The sequence below is a fragment of the Puma concolor genome, chromosome B1 (assembly GCF_028749965.1).
Source record: "Puma concolor isolate L17-30 chromosome B1, mPumCon1.1.hap2, whole genome shotgun sequence".
Taxonomy (NCBI): domain Eukaryota; kingdom Metazoa; phylum Chordata; class Mammalia; order Carnivora; family Felidae; genus Puma; species Puma concolor.
In genome coordinates this window covers 139,125,340-139,138,014 of record NC_141670.1, presented here as the reverse complement: position 1 = coordinate 139,138,014, position 12,675 = coordinate 139,125,340, and the positions used below count along the sequence as shown (strand labels likewise).

The 12,675-nt window shown below is 38.1% G+C and overlaps 1 protein-coding gene and 1 long non-coding RNA gene across 3 annotated transcripts in view; one reads left to right on the top strand and one right to left on the bottom strand.

Annotated features, from left to right (window-relative positions):
• Positions 1 to 758: 758 nt before the first annotated feature.
• On the bottom strand, positions 759 to 7,774 carry LOC112859036 (uncharacterized). Its single transcript, XR_015250370.1, has 4 exons — positions 7,520 to 7,774; positions 7,153 to 7,318; positions 6,712 to 6,792; positions 759 to 3,485 (listed from the first exon to the last, which is right to left on the bottom strand). It is a non-coding gene; the product is annotated as an uncharacterized LOC112859036 (long non-coding RNA).
• Positions 7,772 to 12,675, top strand: part of THAP9 (THAP domain containing 9) — a 22,482-nt gene continuing 17,578 nt past the window's right edge. The window contains exon 1 of one of the 2 annotated variants that reach the window (XM_025922403.2): positions 7,772 to 7,983. In XM_025922403.2, the coding sequence (XP_025778188.1) occupies positions 7,904 to 7,983 (80 nt within the window). In that variant the 5' untranslated portion in view covers positions 7,772 to 7,903. The remainder of the gene's footprint in view (positions 7,984 to 12,675) is intronic. The other variant, XM_086704738.1, reaches the window with a different exon arrangement.

The window sequence follows — 12,675 nt, the reverse complement described above, 5'->3', positions numbered from 1 at the left end:
AGACTTCTGAACGATGAAACCAGCCTTTCCCAACAAAAAAATGTTCTTTTTTAGTCTCCTGGTAATTACCATTTTCCTTCAGCGCAGCAACTAACCTCAACACTCTGGCCTGAATGCTAGCCAAACTGATTAGGATTTTTTATTACAGTCCTCCATCCAAAGTAGAAGCAAGCACTCCATTTCAACTGTAAGTGGCTTTCTGTTCCTAGTGTAATTTAAACTAAAAAATGTTGAAGCAACTTTACTTTGCTTTTTATATTCCTCGAACTTTTAAACCACAGTTTCTACTGCAGCTTTATGTAGGCCTGGGTCTCGTCTCGTCTTCGATATGCTGTCGCCATTTTCAAATCCAATTTCACTTCCAGTGTTAAAAATCACTTGTTTCTTTGCTGCCCTGCCAATTCCCTCTTCTGATTATCCAGTTTTGTACAATGTTGCATGGGTTTATTACTGGGAAACAAGTAAGCAATACAACTACGTGCTTTACTCCATGAACTAATAGATGTTTAGTGATCAATCACCAAGAGACTTTGAAAGATGTGATGTAACTGGTTACTGACCATGATGCACATCTTTTATAATGCATAATCAGTTGTGGAATAAAGAGCTAGCAACAAAACTTATGCAACAATTCAGTTACTATTGTAACTGAAATTACAACTGTGTTGTAGGAGGATTAGTGTTATTTAACTAAACTGTGAAAACTGATCTTCATGTATAATGGAACGGTGCAAAGTAAGGACCACCTGTATCTAAAAAGAAAAACTTGTATTAGTTCACAAAATAATCAACTTTTAATCCAATTTAGTTAACTACTAGCCAAACTTAACCATAGATCAAAATAGAAACTGAAGATTTTCTCAAAGGAATGTTAGTTCCAGAGTGAATTCCCACTGGAGATGGAAAAATGTTTGGAGACAATGTAATACAGAATTCTTCAAATTAGCATTTGCAGACAGTCCAAAGACATCCTTTTGAGAACTTAGGCCCCTTCCCTCATTTCAACAATTTTGAGGTCTGCAAAAGAATAAAGTTCTGGACAACTCTACTGTTGTCCTGATTGTAAAGCTTTATAATCATCACAAAGCACAAGACTGTATGTATTTACAACTTATTCCACACCAGCCAGTACCATGTTTTCTCCTGTGTAACAGTAGCATCCATCCCATTAATGTTTTAGTTTTGTCTTTGAATGCACTTATTTTGTAAATCTTTTGATTAAGGCCCGTCAACAAAATTTATATCAACTTTTATGTTTGTAGAAATTTATGAAATAGAAAATAAACTTAAATCAATACTGAGTATTTGCAAGAATTTTTCCTCTTTATATTCCTCAAATTTGAAACACCCCAAGACAACATGCCTAATTAGTGACAGATTAATCTGGTATTAAATTTGAGATTCCCAGCTTCTAACCACCTACTTATCTACTGTTCTTGAATAAAGATTAACTTATAGGATGGTCATTCAGTGGCATATCAAAGAGTCATTTATAGGACATACAAAAGTTCAGCAAATTTAAACCCTGGAATATATGATCTCTAAGAATCTCAGAGGCTGAATGACACCATTATTTTTGAGAAAAGATAATCATCAAGGTTAAAAGTCCTGACCCCAGCCACCCAATTGCCTATCCTGCATCAAATCTATTGATTCAGAAAATTATCTTTGAAATCATATTCTTGTTATCTTTGAAAAATGAAAAAATAAGGAAAAAAATTTAATTGAGTACAATGTCCACATTATGCTCAAATATCAATTTTTTGCTCAAATCTGATTGTCCGTTCTTTTGTCAAAACTAGCAAATTTATAAACTACTTACCTTACTATATAAATGTTCAAATTCTTTATCAGATAAATCTGACAAAAACACCCTTCAATTTCATTCCTAAAACAGGAACACATTTACAAGTAAATCAATATACGAAAAAATTACATCATATCTATAATTTTTTTCTCCCACTAGGATTTTCTTTTTCCATTATGTCCTCATCCACATACATTAATCACAACAGATCATGATGTGAACAGCAGTGGAAAAAGTTTAATCATTGGACATTTATATTTTCTTCCTATTTTCAACTTGAGCTTTAGTCATAAGTTTTTCATTGTTTAGCCCTTTTTAAAGAACACATAATATATACACATTTCTATAAATTTTGATTTTCATGAACCGGTAACACCTCCAATTTTACTTCCCATTGGAAAAATCATACCAAAGATAATCTCAAGTGTATCATTTAACTACTTTGCACAGATTACCTTATGCTAACTTAGAAATGTCTTAATATTAAGCTTGACATGGAAAGGGTAACCATACCTAATACAAACACATCCCAAAACTGGTTGTATCTTGTTTTTTACGTAATGCTTTTTGTTATTACACAAGGTCTCCAAAATAACCAGAAGCACTTAAGCTTTAAAGGAAAAGAGTTGTCACTGCTAACAAAGAACTTTTAAGCAGCAATTAAGGGAAAAGAAGACTCAAAAGATTACAAATCTCAGGCACAAATTAGAATTCTACCAATTAGGGGCATTCTGCTCAGAATGCCTCAATTAGGGGCTTGGCAAAGTCTGTATTTTGCACATCAAGAGAGATAAAAGACCGTGGTGGGAGGGGGGAGCAACAGAAAGAAAAGGAAATATACTCACCAAACTGGATAAATATCAAGCTTTTGAGGAAAAGGACAAATCGCTCTAAAGCTGCTGCTGTGTATTTATACCTTTATTCCATCCTATGTCAAATATATGTATAAGTGCCTTTAAGTAATTGGATTGCATTCCTTAGAAAACTCTAAACAGAAATTTCAACCATTCCAAGTCAGTCTGCACCCCAAGCAAAATACCAGGGATAGGGGTACTCAATTTCTATCTATAGTCTACTTCCAGCTTCTCTAACCACCTGCACCTAAGGAGGAGTTGGGAGAGGAGAAATGGGTCCAAGAAAAAAACATATATGATGAAAGTCCAATATTCTCTATCTATAAAATAAGCTTTCTTATATATTCTCTAGAAAATTTCCAATAGGAGTGGCATCACTTATGGAATTGATATATTCATGGGCAAGAAACCGTGCATCTTAGAAAAGAGAGCACTTATTTGAATACATATGCTCTCATACTTCTCATTATCTGACCAGAGGGTCTAATGTTAAATCTCTTGATTCAATAAATTGAAGCAGTTTAAAAAAAAAAACAAAAAAAGAGTAAAGGGTGATAGTAAACCTCCAAGATGGTCCCCAATGATCTCCCACCTCTTGGTATTCACACCCTCATATGTGTCGGCTTACATGTTAACTTGGCATTTCTCTCTTGGATCATTCCCTCTGGGGAAAGACAGTTGTCATGTTGTGAGAGTTCTCAGGCAGCCTATGGAGAGGTTCTCATGGTGAAGCACTTAAGTCTTCAGCCAACAGCCATCAAGAAACCAAGGCTTGCCAAGTGAGAGCCCAGAAGATGATGTCTCTCTGCTTTGCCCTCCTCCCACTGTAAGATAAGTGTTGTTGTAAACTACTAAGTTTTGAATAACTTTTACATAGCAATAAATAATTCATACAGAGAGTCACAATCCATATTCAAAAAGCAAAATGTACAACTTATGAATTAGCTGGAAAGGTCTGAAGTTTTAGGAAAGGGTCAGATTCGGGAACAGTTTTTAAGTTGGTCACCAATAATTTCAAAACCTAAAGGCTTTCTGAAATGAAATGGTGAAAAATTCAGCAAGAATGTAAGTCAGTTACCAGAAATACATTTTAATACAACAGGACAATAAATAAAGGTTCTAGTAGAAATAAGAATCTGACAAAAGAGTAGGTGTTCAACAAGGAAGATACCAGTCCTAGAAGGCAAAAAGTCTATTTGCTTTCCTAGGGTTGTTGTGAGAAATACATTTGTTTATAAAATAAACTTGTGTGTCTATACAATGCTTAGCACAATGCCTGGCACGTAGTCATTCAAGAAGCATTAGTTGTTATTTTTTCTCCAAGTGACCAAATTAATAAAATTCTGTAACAGGAAATTAGATTTCACCAAAGTCTTCGTAAATCTTTACTTACATAACCCGCCATTTCCAACTCACTACTATTGTTCTGGGAACACTTAATACATTTAAAGAAAGATATACTACCTCCCCTGTATATTTGAGTGATTATCTTTGAAGTCCCAGGAATCTTTTTCCAACATCTCCAAGAATGTAATTCCTAAAAAGAGATATTTTCTTTTATATTACAATGCACTACAGTCCATGCATTTTCCCAATATCTTTAATACAGTTTACATATCCTCATTAACGTATTCAATAATCACAACGGTTCATTATGTGAACAGCAGTGAAAAGGTTTAATCACTGGATATGAAGTTATTGGAAGAAGCAAAGATAATCAAAGGATTAAACTGAGAACCTCAATGTCACTAGTAAAACAGTAAAAAACAGCAACAAAAATGCACAAGTTATAAACGAACATAAAGATACATAACTACAACTAAAAAAAAAAAGTATGCTTTTATGAGGAATTACCTATTTCCCTATCCAGGAGTACATTAAGAAAACCTAGACCCCTTGTGGCTTCCATAAAGTGAGTTTTCATTTAACCAGTTTACATTTAAGTACATCTGTTTTGCAGCATAGCAGTTTTCAGTAACTCATTTGTAATTAATAATTACAAGAATGCTTTCAGAATAATGTGAGAGCCACGGTTTCATCTATCCTTGGGCAGCCACAATATCTGGAATCCACTTAAAAGAAAATTAAAATAAAAAACCCTTCCCTCTGAACTCTGATGCTGAACTGGCAGCAGGGGTACTTTCAACTCTAACTTAAGAAAATGAAAAATGAGATTGGGGCACCTGGGTGGCTCAGTTGGTTAAGTGTCTGACTTCAGCTTAGGTCATGATCTCACGGTTCGTGGGTTCGAGGCCCACGTTAGGCTCTGTGCTGACAGCTCAGAGCCTGGAGCCTGCTTCGGATTCTGTGTGTCCCCCTCCATCTGTCCCTCCCCCACTCATGCTCTGTCCCTCTCTCTCAAAGATAAACATAACAACAAAAAAAAGAAAATGAAAAATGAGAGCCTGCACCTGGGGCTTCCCTCCCCAGCTACTCCCACCTGCCCTCTATACCATTTAGCAGCTTATGAGCTCAGAGCTCCACTTCCTATCTGTAATGTCTAGCACCCACCAGGCTTGCTCTTTTAATATACCCTATGGTAGTGTCCATTTAAGTTACCCTTAAGGGGTGAGAGGAGGGCACAGGAGTACTTTCCAGGTACTGATTACTATTTTAGAGCTTATCCAATTGCACAGATTTTGAGTACTCAATGCTTTTTCTTTTTCCTACAAGCACTACTTTCACATGCATAATTTTGCTGAACATGAGGTATTTTTCAGGGACATGTATATTACAGCTGAAACACATGTATCTATTTGTGTGGTAGAGACTGAAAAGACAAATTCACCTTACACATTGGTCTCTACATGCAAGGAGCATCCTCTAGCAGGTTCCCTGCAAACCTGGAGTCCTTAAAAATCAGGCAACCACCACAATGAAATACCACTTCACCCAAGAACGTGGAGAAAATGGGACCCTCATCCACTGCTAATGGGAATGTAAAATGGTCCAGCCACTTTGGAAAAACAGTTTGGTATTTCCTTGAGGTTAAACATAACACTTAGCATATGACCCAGCAATTCCACCTTGAGGTATATACTCAAAAGAAATGAAAACATATGTCCATACACAAACTTGTACACTAATTTTCACAGCAGAATTATTCATAATAATCCCCCACAATGGAAACAACCCAAATGGTCAACTGATAAATGGTTAAATAAAATCATCATAGCAGTATATACATACAATGGAACATCTTTTGACAATAAAAAAAAAAAATGGAAGTACTGAGGGTGCCTGGGTAACTCAGAAATGTCTTGATTTTGGATCTGGTCGTGATCTCACAGCTCGTGGGTTCCCCGCACTGGGCTCTGTGCTGACAGTGTGGAATGTGCTTGGGATTCTTTCTCTCTTCCCCTCCCTCTACCTCTCCTCTGTTTATGCTCTAAATCTCTCTTTCAAAATAAATAAGTAAATATCTAAATGAAAGAAGCTGCTTGCAAAAGGCCATATATTAGTTTTTGATTCCATTTATATGAAATTGTATAGGCAAATCTACATAGACAAAAAAAAATAGTGGTTTCCAAGAACAGAGGATAGGGAAGATATAAGGAGTGACTGTTAATGAGAATGTGTTTTTTTTTGGGGGGGGGGGTGGTGATGAAAATGTCCTAAAATTGATCATGGTGATGACTGCACAACTCTTGAATATACTAAAACTTAATGCACACTTTATATGGGCTAACTGTATGGTGTAGGAGTTATATCTCAACAAAACTGTTACCAAAAAACAAGGCAACCAATTTTTTCCTTAAAGATAAAACTGTTATGTATTTCTACTTAGCCTCATTTGGGTCTTAACTGGTTGAGTACTAAGAAAGTTTCTAATAGCCTAACAGACTGAAGATAATTTTAATCCAGATCCTACCCTTTGCACGTCTAACATCCAAGCAAGCACACAGCCCATGGTTCAATTTTCCCCCAAGTCATGGACTATCCTCAGGCCACGTGACTTTTAAGAAAGGGACATAAACAAAAGCTCTGTTAATCTCGTTCAAACAAGATACAAGCATATTATAATGGAAAGCAGATGTCAATAAGTAGTACCTTTTGGCTGGAATCTGGACTAAGAAAACAGCAAGGGGAAAAAGACGCAATCTGGCTTGGAAATGTTGGAATCACCCTCGCCTACAGGAGAAGGAAATGAAAAAACTGAATGAAAAGTACAAACTTTTCTGGTTTCCTTAATGGGCCTCCAATGTAAGCAGGAGAGAAAGAAGCCACTTAATATGCTAAGTGTCTCTCCAAAGACAGAAATTATGCCCTATTTTGGCCCCATTTTGTTTCTTCCATGACAATTGAAATCTCATACCGTAAACATATAGAGCTTAACAAAGACATCTTTTGAAGACCTTCTCACTTCTTGAAAACTATCTACAATGCGCCACATCCCAACCCAAATCATTTCATTGCGCTTTCTGTCCTGACCCTCTTAACTAATTATATTGACGATTCCCCACTAGACATGTGGTGCCCCAAGGATCTTACCTTGTTTCCTTAATTGCCCCACAGTGACAAACGGTCTTGTAGAAAAGGTTCGTTGAATTAAAAAACGACGTATCCCCGTATTAACACTCTTATTCATGCTCCTCCGGGGTCACATATCTAAGGCCAACCATCCCAACAGCTCCTATAATATCACCACATCAGGGAACTACCAAATAAAATGCAAGGAAATTATATGCCTTTCAGTAGATAATTTATTTGGGGGCCCAATTCTGTCTTTAACATTTCTAGGGTATCGCGTTTATCGCTCTCCCTCCCATCTCTTCCTCCACCCATATCCAGTCCCTTTAAGAGTTCGTACCGGAGACCTAACGGCATGCCCCTAGTTTCACCTCAATATTACTCCTACCTCCCCGCTTCGCATTCTCAGGCCTTGCCTCACAAGAACCACGATGGCACCGGATGTAACCGGAGCGTGTTGAAACAGTAGCAAAACTAGACCATAAACAACTAAATCCACTAAGCACCCTGGAACAGAGAGGAGGAGCCGTCAAATGCTCGTCTTAATGTTCTAGGCTCTTCCGATTGGCTGCAGCGACGCGACGTGGCCTGTGATTGGTCACGGCGTCAAGCGCAGCGCCCACGAAGAGGAAGAGTAGGAGTCTTGCACCTTAAGAGCCCGCCTTTTCCGACAAATAAAGGTCGTAGCCGCCGAATCCACGGGCGGAGCTAAATTTATCACGATTAATGCTGTCGTAGGACCACCCAAAGTGGAGCCCCACGTAGCAAGAAGATGACCCGAAGTTGCTCGGCAGTTGGCTGCAGCACCCGGGACACCGTGCTGAGCCGGGAGCGCGGCCTCTCCTTCCACCAGTGCGTGAGAGCAGCCTCCGGCTGTCTAACTCCCAGCACGGCCTGGCGGGCAGTAGGCCAGGGTGGGGCGGGGCCGGGCTTGCGTTGCGCCGTTGACGTGACGTGGCGTGACGTGCGTAGCGTGGGGGAAAGGAACGAGGGACCTTTGAGAATTGGTGTTTTTCCTGTCTTTGCGGCTTAGCGTGTACCTCCAAATTGCTGATTCTTTCTTGTTGCCTACCGCTTGCCTAATGGCGTTTAGCAAGGGTTTTTCGAAAGGAGTCCTGCTTCTTTTCGGTCGTCTTACTATTTGACGTGAGGAGATGGGAAGGGTGGACAGTTTGGGAGAACTGTTGAAGGCGTTCGATTCCATTAGAGTTGTGTGGCTTACCCAGGAACAGGAGTACAGGTGGATTTTCACGAATACTGCCTGTTACTGCAAGTTATTTAGTAGAATTGGCTGAGCTCCACAAGGCCGGTCCTATTCTGGCTGGATCTGGTCATGGCAAGGAAGGTACATTGGCTCAAGAGTGGGGTGGGTTTTCAGACCAGTCTAATTCGAACCCACGTCTATAGTCCATCCATGACATACAGTTGATTCAAAGTTCAAGGCACAATGCGAAGTAGAAGAGTGGGTAAAGCAAGATTCTCAAAGACAAAAAGAAACGTACTTCAAAAAGAGGTAGTCTGTTAAGGTAATAGATGTAGAGAGTTAAACCACTGACAAAGGACTTTTATGAGAAAATCAAAAGTAGTTTTACGGGACAGATGGTATTTGAGTTGGACCTTGAACTTAGGTTGTAGAGTGGGGGTGGAAGGAAGATAGCGCTTAAATACGAATAACATGGAAAAATGTAAAGGGGTGGAGAGTGCAGATATCAGAGGAGTGGAAAAAGTATCTTGAAGACATTAAAAAAAAAATGTCAGGTTAAGGAGTTTCAACTCTGTATGGTAGGCCTTTTGTAGTCATTGTTTTGTGTTGTTTTTTAAATAGGGCTGGTTCCTCCACCTAAGCTGTTAGAATTGTATCTTGTAACCTTTCTTTTCTTCTCTGGGATTTTCCCCCATCAATTAGTTCCTGTTCGTTTTAAATTGCTCCCTCTACTGATTACTTGCCTAAAGTCGATGAGCATGCTCACATTACTTCCATTTTTAAACAGACACACAAACTCTTGAGTCTGTGTGCACCTCTGCACTACCCTATCACGCTTTCCCTCTATAACAAGGCTCCTGTAAACAGGAACATACACCTATTTTCCTAAGTCCTGTTGACTTTTCAACCTATGGTAGCCAGATCACTACTGCTCTAATGCACTGACAAAGGGTCACCAGTAATGTTGCCAAATCTAAGTGAGCACTTCTAAGTCCTTCTCTTAACCTTCTTTTTTTTTTAAACTTTTAATTATATCGACTGCTCCGTGAAACTCTCATCTTCATTGGCTTTACTGACACACTCTGTCCAGAGTTCTCTCCTTTTCCTCTAATTTTTTTTTTTTTAAATTTTTTGCTGCCCTGCTTTTCCTGTGCCTTCTTAAGATTCTTCAAGCGAGGAAGAATTCATTTATTGCTTTTATTTGTTTTATATATTGAGGACCAAAGTAAGACCTACTTAATTTTAAGAAGAGAGGTGATGCAGTTATTACAGTAGTATACTATGATTCGTCCAGGCTGATTTCTTCCCATTCATTCCATTTTCCTGATTTCTGGAAATGATTTTTCTAAAAATGCAAATTTTATACTAGTTCCCTTAAAAAAGGATTTTAATCCTGGGGCTTTTCAAATGCCTAAAGGCAGAATCCAAACTCCTCTGTGAAGACTTTTCTCCAATACCTGTCTTCCAACCTGAATTTAATTTCCTCTGTATTTCTGTTATTTTTTATGTGTGCTAAATTAAACACATGCCCTTATGTATGAATGGGAGGGAATAATCTTTATCTTCCTATGCCTAGGAAGTTGTAAGGAATGCAGAAGAAGGTAGAGACAGGAAAAGGAGTTAGAATACTATGGTGTTAATCGTAGTAACAAAGTTATATTGATCAGAAGTAAGGGTTCAGCAAAAAGGTAATATAGATTGGAAAGAATTTGTCAACTTGCCATCGCCCAAAGGCGTCATCTTCAGACTTCTTGAACATGGAGCCCTCTCCACAAAGAAATTTGAGTACATGCCCTGATAAATGTGTACTGATTTATAAATTACATACACGAAGTGATGAACTAATATGTATTATGAAACACAAAAATTAAGCGATGGGGCAAAACATTATAAAAATAAATTCTAATGTTTTCTTCAAATCTCAGTAGATGAGTGCACACTCCTCTGGTAGCCACTGACCTAAAGGATGGATCCCAAACTTCCTAGCACACACGATCTTTTGTGATCTGGCCTTTAGCCACCCCTCCAGCCCATCCATAACCAGTTCAAGCTACCTCTGTACTCTTCTTTAACCCTCTCCGGTCTACAAATTAACTTATTTTTCAATGCTTTATCAACCAGTAAGATCCTAGTAGTTATTTTATATCTGTGTTTATGCATTTGCTCGGAGTGGCCACTGTCTGCATGGCAAACTCCTGTTGATACATCAGCTCTAGCTCCAATATTGTGTCTTCTGAAGCCTTCCCCAACATCCTCACCACCATTACCAGAATTGTGAAAGATGTTGCAAGGACACAGGCGAGGGGCTTTGGCTGAAAAGCATGAATCAAAATGATTAACGGTGTGGAAACTGTTGTTATAAGAATACTGATACTTGGTCAAACACATAAATGGTTAAATATGAGATGGGACTGGCAAGTTTAAAGAAGTGACAGTTTGATTCATTCTCCTTTTATTGGTGTAAAGAAATTAAACAATTTATTTCATAATCAAATATATGTATGATAACTTGGAAGAGTTTTTGCCTGAATTGTAATGAATTCTATTTTTATACTTTTAGCTATGAAATATTTCAAACACATTAGCAGGCAAAGAATAATACATAACAAACACTGATATACCCATCACTAGAATTAAGCAGATGTTAACATTTTGCCTTGTTTCATTTTTTTTTCTTTTCTGTTAGAAGAGAATTAAGTTACCAGGTATAAAGCTTTACCCCTCAATCCTTTCTCTGTCTCCCCAGAGATGACCACTGTAGAAAGGATTTTCCTAGCCACTTTTTTAGAAAATATGATATGCAGAGAGCCCAAGGTAATTTCTGCCAATAGTGTAAAAAAGGCATAGTTAACAGGAGAGAAAACAGATTCTGCATTAGTGTAAACCAATTCATTATTGTGTATATGAAATGATGATTGGTTTGGGATTTTTCTTTTGCCACAGGTGATTTTAGAATAGGGGAACATGAATTCCAATTTCAACTACTATTTACTGGTGGCTATACTTAGTTCTGGTCTTGGTTTCATCTTCAGTAAAAGGTAACCTGTTCGTGCAGAATTTTTTAAAGACTAAAACAGTTTTAAAAACACACATAAGCACTGGGGCGCCTGGCTGGCTCAGTAGGAAAAGCATGTGGCTCTTGATCTCAGAGTCATGAGTTTGAGCCCCATGTTGGGTGTAGAGATTACTTAAATAAACTTTAAAACGTATGCACACCCACACACGTAAAAATAGCACAAGGTAAATGCTTTAAAAGTAGTATCAATTATTATTACCAATTTAATTTTGTACAGAATTCAAATTAGTCATGCTTGTTAGACTACAATATTTTTCAAGCCTTTCATGGTGTGTTATGCATAGGAAATATTTAATACTTAGGGCAAACCAACAAAGCTGTTTGGGACTGGCCTGTAATACCTACTTCAAAGGCTCCAAGTGGCCCAGGCCATTCCATGAGATAAGGGGATTGATGGCTGTAGTGAGCAGGCATGCCAGTTGGGAAACCGCATCAGAGGATCAGGCTAGTAATGTAACTTGGTGGACTGGCCAACTTTTTACTGTCCTTTGCATGGTTAGAGACTACGCCCCATCTGTGGAAAAGCTGCCTCACAAACGTGCCATTAGTTAAAAGAATTCAGTAAAAAGACATAGATTTGCCTCACCTTTATTAGAAAAACAGTTTCCTCTTGATCAAGTGGCGTCATCTTCCTGGAACAATAAAATGAAAGTCTTGAAAGTGGAATTGTTGTTCCTAGGAAAGAACAAACTCTGGGTAGCACTTTACCATTTACAAAGTGCTTTTGAATGCATTTGTCACCTTGTGCACTCTTAACTACAACCCTGTGAGGCAGCTGAGAGATTGAGACGTGTCTATTAAAGGTAATTGAAGGTTAAGTACAGATTTTCCAATTCAGTATTCTTTCTCAAGGTGATTGAGAGAATATCTCAGAAGTATGTTTTACCATTCTGCTATATTTCCCCAACAATGAGCTGAGGACATTAAAATTTTCACTAGTTTCAATTCCTAACAACCATATGCTTTAAAACCCAAGTTAAAATATACAAAATTCACACAGCTGCCTGTAGATCTGTCTCCAAGGTAAATCAAGGGAGAGGGTGCAGAAAGAGTAGTTTTGTGATCCCCCCCCCAACAAATTTCTAAACATAGTAATTTGGCTAGGATTAAAAAGAGAGAAACACGAGGTAATTTTTGTATTCAAGGCTAGGAAAAAGTGGTGCCTTTCATTTTTTTTTTTTATTTTTTAAAAAAATTTTTTTTTCAACGTTTTTTATTTATTTTTGGGACAGAGAGAAACAGAGCATGAACGGGGGAGGGGCAG